This window comes from Sinocyclocheilus rhinocerous, unplaced genomic scaffold, assembly GCF_001515625.1.
Source record: "Sinocyclocheilus rhinocerous isolate Xijiao unplaced genomic scaffold, SAMN03320098_v1.1 scaffold579, whole genome shotgun sequence".
In the NCBI taxonomy this organism is placed as follows: Eukaryota; Metazoa; Chordata; class Actinopteri; order Cypriniformes; family Cyprinidae; genus Sinocyclocheilus; species Sinocyclocheilus rhinocerous.
The window spans coordinates 1331422-1340613 of NW_015666542.1; the positions used below are offsets into that span (position 1 = coordinate 1331422).

The window sequence follows — 9192 nt, forward strand, 5'->3', positions numbered from 1 at the left end:
CTACCACTAGATGGAAGTATTTCACAAAAAAATACAATGAATACACGCAGCGACCACAAACTTGATCCAATCAGTAGATTCGCAGGAAAGAGGGAACTCTTCGAGCTTGAAAAATCACAACGATATCTGCGTGGTCGATATGTACATGCATCATTTTAAACTATCTGGTGTAGACTAGCGTGTCAGACAGGACTTGGAAGGAGGGGAAGTGAGCATTGGACTCGCTGGCCTGTTTCTGCCCGTGTCTCAAATCTCAAAACAGCAAATGTCACCGTTCCTATTGAGGTTTTTGTATTTATTTATTTATTTTTCCTCTAGGGGGCGCTTGACGGCTCAAACGGACCGACTCCACCATTCAGCCGCATTCAAATCTCAAGAGTATTTTTATCTAACCAAACACATTTGCACACTACAAAGTATAATTATTTCTATATGTTACATTCAATGAGTGAAACCTAAAACGGAGATAGATGCAAATCCTCCCACAATCTTTAAAGAAAAATCTGACGCTTTAAGCGCAAACGGCTGTGATTGGTCTATCCTGACCAGCGCTGAGAAAAGTAACGGGTGGCATCGCTAACCGCTGGACGATAAATAACACCGAGCACCTTTAACTTGCAAATATATACAAGATAGATAATTGTAATAATAATTAGACTTGTTATAAATAAACACGCCCTCTCCCCACATGAAAAAAATGCTGTAGTAATTTATAGTAAATACTATAGTGTTTTTGATCCATGCTGTATTATACTGTATATATTATAGTAATTATAACACTTTGTTAATGAATGCCACAGCATACTGTAGTATTAACTACAGTGAACTGATAAACGGTAATAAATACTGCAGTATACTTTAGTTTTTACTACAGTAAACTGTAGTGTATTGTAGTATAATATACCCTATAGTTGTAGAAAACGCAGTACAGTATTGGGCGAAGTAATTTGTTTATATTACTATAGTTGTTATATTACCACAGCAACTATAGAATTACCACAACAAATTAATTAAAGTACTTTACTATAGTATGGTTCAAAAACTCTATAAATCTCTATAGTATTTTTTCATGTGGGTACAAAGCCCCGCCTTACAAAGACACGTCAGCCAACCCGATGTGAGGCTCAAGATGATTGACAGGCGAACTAAAACTAAGCCCCGCCCACTATTAAATTACGGTTGGATTCAAAATGTCTTTCTACTCGAATGATTTCGTTTCTACTCAAATGATTTCGTTTCTGTTCTTGAGGACGAATCCCATGGCCAAAACTGCAGTCTAGATAGGCAGCGCACTTGGATTTGAGCCACTGCCTCATTTACTCTCCTCAGATCAGTCCACTCGCTAATGCTGGAGGAACTACAGCTCTTAAAATCCATTTCCACAGCTTCGTGTCCCTCTGACACGAGCAGATCGCACTTCAGCGCTCATATGTGGGGTTTATTCGGGATTCTGGAGTGATTTGAGCTGAAGTTTGAGCTGCTCGTGTTTGTACGGGAGCTAACGCTAGCCTGTTAGCTCTTAATCTGTGTTTATAAACCTGATCAAGTCAAGATGAAGATTACTGTGGATTTCGAGGAATGTCTCAAGGATTCTCCCAGATTCAGGTGAGAAAGACGTTCAACTTAAGCTCATTTAATATGGATGTTTGTTTTGGAGTTTTATATATATATATATATATGTAAGATAATAGAAGTGTGTTTCATTCCATGTAAACAATTTAAACTTGTCAGTTTTCCTATTGTCTTCCTGATTTATTGCCAAATATGAAGATTTTTTGGCTTTAATTTTTAATTGCTGTTGGATCTGGTTGTGGTGGGTCCTGTTATTAGGTAGAAATGTGGGCTGCTGACTGAAAGATTGTAGATTCAAACAAACAAAGATTAAAGGGGTCATATGATGCTATTTCAATGTTTCCTTTCTCTTTGGAGTGTTACAAGCTCTTGGTGCATAAAGAAGATCTGTAATCAGGTCTGGGCCTTTGAGCAAGACAGTTAAAGGGACAGTTCACCAAAAAAAAAAAATCTGTCATTAATTATTAATTCACCCTTAATTTGTATCAAATGTATTTCTTTTGTGGAAAACAAAAATAGATGTTTAGCAGAATGTTTCTTGCTGATCTTTTCGTTTTTCTATACAATGCGAGTGGATGGGGACTGGAGCCATCAAGGTCTAAAAATGGCAACGTATACCAAAAACCTGCCGTAATTAATAGTCCGTATGACATGTGTACTATTGCAAATATGCTACAAAAGTTTTAGAAAGCTTAGACTTAGACGCAAGTTAAATTTAGCTATTTTTTGAGCTTGACGGCCTCATTCTCCATTCACTTTCATTGTATGTAAAACAGCAGTGTGAAGTTATTTCCAAAATCCCTTTAGATTAAGAAAATCATACTTTAGAAAGACACGGGGGTGAGTAAAACTGACTGTTATAGAATACATAATTTTTTACTTCAGGTTATTCCAGAAATACTAATCCTGTGTTAAGTGAACTTGACTGATTAGTAAGCGTCCTCATATCTAGTGTAGCTCGAGTGAATCTCTGTGGAAGAATTATTTATGCTTTCTGCTCCTTCATCTCCCCCTCCTCTCTCATAACAACATCCTCTCAGAAATAAGGAGCAGATGTTCATGGAAAACATTGAAAAAGACGTTTCAATCTCTTAATTTCTCGGTCAAAGAAACGCCCTGGGTTTAACTGAGAGGATGTGAAACCGCTGGATGGTTGCACTGAATCATGCTATTTCTTACGCAAAGTGAAAAAGTACTTTGTTAACCACTGATGTTTACATTTTCTGAAAAAAATATGCTTGGCCGTGTAAAACTCGCTGCGGTGATGCCATAGTGATGACTTCCTCAATCCCTGACTGAAATGGCTCTCATCAGGACTGTTTTCTATAAAGACTGTGATCATGAAGGAAAACGTTTCCAAAGTTATGAATTACTATAAGACAGGCTGCACCATTTTAATGAGTGCGGTGTGTTTTTGTACTTTAGTGTGCACTTTTCTCCTATCTATGATCTGAAGGTTATCTTTCAGCACAGAAGTCATCATTTCACACGCTACAGTTGCAAAGTTTCCACTGCTGCTCATACTAATTTTTCCATTTTCTGTGTTTAACTTGGCATTGTGAGGGCGATGGATAAAAACGGGCCTCTCGGTCCACGTGGAAACGTCTGTTTCCATTTATGCGCGAGTGCCAGGTTTAACTTTGCTGTTTGCGAATTTATATCCGCTTTGATCGGAGAGGTGTTGTTTTGTTTTTAGTAAATGCATTTCACTTCAGCATTTCACTTTTAGCAACTTCTCACTTCATCTTTGACTCAGTAAACACATTGTGTTGTGCTGTATTATAAAACGGATAGTTCCGGTCCTTGATTCTGATTGGCTGAGCCGCGTTCAAAGCTGTTGTAAATTACTCTACAAACATACACCTTTGTTTACGTTTGTGTGTTGCTCGGCAACCACTTTGTTGCAACATGAGGAACTACATTGTTTGGTGGAGGAATACTGTTTTTATTAATATCATTACACTTTATTTGCTCTGTTTTATTCTGTGAAACCTTACTACGTTTATGGAATGTGAAACCTTACTACGTATATGAAATAACCGTTTTATAAAAGCAATAAGCCCTGTGAAGCCGTGGTTTACAGTGAATTTATAACAGCTAAAATATTGTTGTTATAAATAACAACGCCCCTTAGCTGTTATAAATTTGCTGTAAACCACGGCTTCTTGGGGCTTATTGCGTTAATAAACCACTGAAGTTAGCAGAAGCTAGAGATTACAAACTAAATGAAGTTAGATGCCGCTTTGATTGTTTAAAGAACAAATATAAAGACACATTTTGCTCAGATGTTTTAGTTAACTGAAGGCAACAGTTTGTGGTGTTTGTTATAGGGATAGTTCACCAGAAAATTACAATTACCCCATGATTTACTCTCCCTCAAGCTGTCCTAGATGTATATGACTTTCTTCTTTGAGACAAATACAATTAGAATTATATATATAACAAAAAATGTCCTGGCTCTTCTCATCTCTATAATGGCAGTGAATGGTGCTCAAAATTTTGAAGTCCAATAAAGTGCACCCATCCATCATAAAAAGTGCTCCACACGGCTCCAGGGGTTAATAAAGACCTTCTGAAGTGAATTGATGCATTTGTGTAAGAAAAATATTCATATTTAAAACTTTATAAACCGTAATCTCTAGCTTCTGCTAACTGTCAAAAACCACATGAAACCAGCATTTTCCTTTTTTATCGTTGTCTTGTTTATGGTTACACCACATGACAGATTTATTAAATTGAATTATATAAACGTTTTCATTCATTCATTCATTCATTGAAAATGGTATGTAAATGTTTTTAAAACCACATGAAACCAACATTTTCCTTTTGATCTTTGTTTTGTTTATGGCTACACCACATGACATTTTTATTAAACTGAATTAAATAATAATTAATTAATTGAAAATGTAAATGTTTTTTTTTTTTTTTTTTACTGCATGAAATCAACATTTTCCTTTTCATCTTTGTCTTGGACTCTCTTATTTGTCAGTGTCCCTGTAGTTTTGTTGGTGTTGTGGTGGCTTCTGAATGACCAGTGGTTTTTGGAGTTCAACTTTGAGTTTGGAGAATATGCAGATCTTATAGTTGGCAAGGATTCGCCTGCAAAATTCCCTCCATTTCATCTCATTACGTGGTGTTATTGGTTTTCTAAAAATCAGAGGTTTAGCTCATCGGGAACTCCCCTCCTCCTCTCTTTCATCCCAGATTGTTTCCCAACAATTGCAGGAAGAGATTCACAACAGAGGGGCCGACCCGAGCGTCAAATCCACTGCTACTGCTCCGTCTCCTGATCTCAGCCTCGTTTCCCATGATCCTCCCGAGACTGGCGCTGAGCCAACTGAAGACTCATCTCGAGATCTTTCATTACGTCTACCTCCTGGTAGAAAGTTAATTGCGTTTTCATTCTCAAAATCTTTGAGGAAGGTGGGTGTGTGATTCCTCCACTAAATCCAGCTGGATAAACAAATCCCCGTCCACTCTTTAGGAATAGTTCTGCTTTTTATGATCAACATTGACAAGTAGAGGTCTGATGTGGTTTCCTGCTTCTCAGTTGTTTAGTCGTCTGTATTGCCTCTTGTTCTTTGATGCTGGTTATTTTATTAATGTGGTCCCACATCACTGATGAGGTTATCCAGACATCAAACGATGTTTTCTTTCTGTTTGGGTGAGTTTCATGATACCTATCATAACAGGTTATATGTATGCCACTCGAAAATCAAAAGAAAGTAAGAAATTGTACTTTGCATAAAGATTAAGACCATTGGGCCTCGTTCATGAAACATTCGTTTTAACATTATGTTAATGATTTCCAATGATTCGTAAATAGGGCACTCGTGCACGCTTATTCACAATTGGCATAATCCCCGCCTATGAATTACAGCTACGCAAATTGCGTGTCCAGGAACGCAGTGGAATATTCTGGTTTACTTTCTCAGGTTTGGCTCCAGTATATTGCATATGCAAAAAAGACTAATAGGCCATATGCCTAACAATAAATATTCAATAACGTGTGTCCACCCTGCTGAAAAATGTCAGGCGCTCTTCTGAAAACGGCCAGCTGGTGGCGCTTGAACACTTTGGTGGCACAGCGTTTTTCCAGCTGAGACTCTTTGATTGCTATGATTTGGAATATCCACGGCAGTAACGTATTACTAGTATCTCATTTTGTAGAATATTACTGAATATAAAAATGCAGTAACCAGCGATATTAACTTCTCTGTTGTTCAGTTGTTGTACAAGTAGTATGATTGGTCGGTGTAGTATTTGTCCCGCCCCTCCTCTATTGATTGGACGGCTGGGTAAAAAGTGACAACAAACTTGTAAAATGTTATGATGGCAGTGCATCAAAATTCAGTCATCAGTTTGCCAAAAAGAACAGAAAGTTTTACGCACCATTTACACATGGTAAGGAGCAGGTGTACGTTTCTTTCGTACCAACTAACATTTTGAAAATACGAACACTTTCATGAATCCGAAAATTTACGTCAGAACATCTTTACGAACGATTTACACAACAAATTAGTTCTGTTCGTGTTTCATGAATGAGGCCCATTGTGTTTAAGTTCATATAATGGAAGACCATTCATGAACCACTAACAAATATTTTATTTATATTAGGGCTGCACGATAAATCGCATGCGATATTTAACGCGCATCTTGTCAGAAAAGCCGGTTCTGTAATCAGCGGTAAATCTCCATCACCTTAAAAACTAATAAAAAAATAAATCGGTAATAATAAAAAAGATTTATTCATAGTTTGACCTCTTTATGACAAGGCAAGGTTAGTTCATGTTTTAAAATGTCATGTGGTATGACCATAACAAATGTAAATATATATAATGTATTTATATTTATGAAATAATAATATTTGATATTTCTAAAAAAAATATTTCTTAAAAATAAACATTTGCATGTGAAAAGACAGTACACACAGTACAGTACATGCATTCAATGTGCAAGAAACATTTTTTATAACTGGCTCCCATGTTATTTTCTTAAAATATTTAAAACGTTTTTTTAACAATATTTTCTACCCTTGCTGAAAATATCAGAAAATATTTCTACCCTTGCTGTGGAAATGTTTCTAAAATAAAGTAGGTTCAGTTTCTTTAGTTCTGTTTGGGACTCATTTGAGACTGTTATTTTAGCAGAAATATATTTTTTATTATAGTTTTTGTCAATATTTTGGCTTTGATTTTATTTGTATATTTTCAATTTTCTCACTTTTTGGTTAAAGTTTTAATAATTTTGTTGTATTTTTGTAATTGTTTTAGGTTTTCTTTTGAAAAATTTTTATTTATTAGTTTTAATATATTTATTGAAGAAATATGAGAAATATTGGCAACTAAAATTCAACTTTAAATTCAAAATTTGTTTATGGTTTTAGTTTTATCCATATTGCCCTGTTTGAAGTCTCTTAAAGGTGCTGTATCTATTTTTTTTTAATTGTACTAATTCATAAAAACACCATATTATGTTTGCAGATATTTTGGAAACATGTTAACTTTATGTACTTGTTTCTCTGAAAAAAACAACGCTGCAGTCAGTTATTCTACTTTGAAATATGCGTTCCGTGTCGGAATGTCTGTTTTTGCTTTGGTCTGCATGACTCCGCCCACTCCCAGTTTAACCAATAGTATTTCAACACCTTGGGTTGCCAGTTGATGGAAAACACCGCGTATTGCAACAATGGAAGCCAGTAAACAAAATCTGTCCTAAAAAGCCTTGGCGTCCATCTAAAAATCTGTATGACCAGAGGTATTAAAAAAACCCTGATAAATTAACTCAACTTATAGTGTAAGGCTCGTCGCCATTACAATGTCAGTTGCACTTGTTTCAGTTGTGTCTTCAACCTGGCAACCTGCATGAGCATCGAGTCTGAGGCAGATGAGGCGGGAAAAACTCCAATATTTTTTTTAATTTGGACTGCAGTACCAGTTTCAGCCGGTAGCTGTCAATATTACATACTGCACCTTTAAGATTTCTTTTAAGAAGTGCTTGATGCTCATATATAGTCTTTTTGGAGGGATTAGTTGGTGTCCTGACTCCTGACTGATATTCCGTGGGACAGGTAGTTAATCATGCTGGAGGCAGATGTTTGATGTGTTAGCGTGTGTTGTTGAATGTGTTCCTCCTCATGACTCACACAGTCTCTGGATCTGCTCCAGCTCTCAGTATATGAGGCAATGGCCTAGATTTCATTAGCAGCAGCCCGCTTCACTGCGGTCAGCACTTTCCCAACCATCGGCTCCAGCCAGAGCTGTTTTGGGAAAATCTCTGGGACCAAAATAAGGAGCAGACGTTTTGTCAGGAAGATGTGCTTCAGAGTCGTAACTCAGCTGATTAACTATAACCAAGAGCTTTGTATCATAACAAGATAACAGCAGAGTTACCGGAAGAGTGCGGTTTAAGATAGACTGAATACAGCCATGTGTTTCAGGAGGTTTAGTTTAGCTGTGTGCGTGGGATAATGAAGAACAGAGGTGACGCTCTTGGGCCGCATGCTTAAAATACTGTGTGGGTTTCCACAAACATTTTCCGATTTATTAAATGGTGTGTAATTTGGGCCATTCATTAATTTATGTATAGTGGAAGATTGTGTTAAATGTCCCGTCATGACTGTTTCCTGATTTAAAATGGACTAACCAAACCAAACGTTACTTGGCTTACATGATTATTTATTATTAATATTATTATTATTATTAGTAGTAGTATTTATTTATTTTTTTATAATTTTTTTTTTTAATTCACATTGACACTTTTCTATTTATTGGTATGGCACCCAACACTAGACATAATATGGACTAACCAAACCAAACGTTACTTGGCTTACATGATTATTTATTATTAATATTATTATTATTATTAGTAGTAGTATTTATTTATTTTTTTATAATTTTTTTTTTTAATTCACATTGACACTTTTCTATTTATTGGTATGGCACCCAACACTAGACATAATATGGACTAACCAAACCAAACGTTACTTGGCTTACATGATTATTTATTATTAATATTATTATTATTATTAGTAGTAGTATTTATTTATTTTTTTATAATTTTTTTTTTTAATTCACATTGACACTTTTCTATTTATTGGTATGGCACCCAACACTAGACATAATATAAACAAACAAACACATACATACATACATACATGACAAAATATGACATAACAAAAATGACAAACACACACCACAAAATTACTAAAACTTTAATAAAAATTAAAAATAAAATATAAAAATAAAAACAAATTCAAAAAATCAATAAAAATTGTATAGTATCTCAATCATATTAAAATAACATTGCAGTGAAGAAAGTTAATGTATACAAGGTAAAGTGTAATGTATACTCTATCTATCTATCTATCTATCGTTCTATCTATCTATCTATCTAAACAATGCAAAGAGTGAATTTATATTATAAATGAGGAGTTTATTTACAAAAACAGATAACTTTTTTTTTTAATTAATTTATCGTAAATCATGTTTTTTATTGTGTTATCGTGTTTTTCTTGTGTTTTATTGTCTTAGTTAGCTGTACTTTTTAGTTATTATTATTTAATCAAAACAACCCAACTGCAGTTTGATTGATATTAATTGGAGTGCAGGATAAAAAAAA

General features: G+C 35.1%; 1 protein-coding gene across 3 annotated transcripts in view; it reads left to right on the plus strand.

The window, feature by feature from the left end:
* The first annotated feature begins 1221 nt into the window (after window positions 1-1221).
* The window catches only part of LOC107732672 (arf-GAP with coiled-coil, ANK repeat and PH domain-containing protein 2-like), a 46766-nt gene continuing 38795 nt past the window's right edge, over window positions 1222-9192 (plus strand). For all 3 annotated transcript variants that reach the window (XM_016544075.1, XM_016544074.1, XM_016544076.1), the window contains exon 1: window positions 1222-1605. In XM_016544075.1, coding sequence (XP_016399561.1) covers window positions 1553-1605 — 53 coding nt within the window. In that variant the 5' untranslated portion in view covers window positions 1222-1552. The remainder of the gene's footprint in view (window positions 1606-9192) is intronic.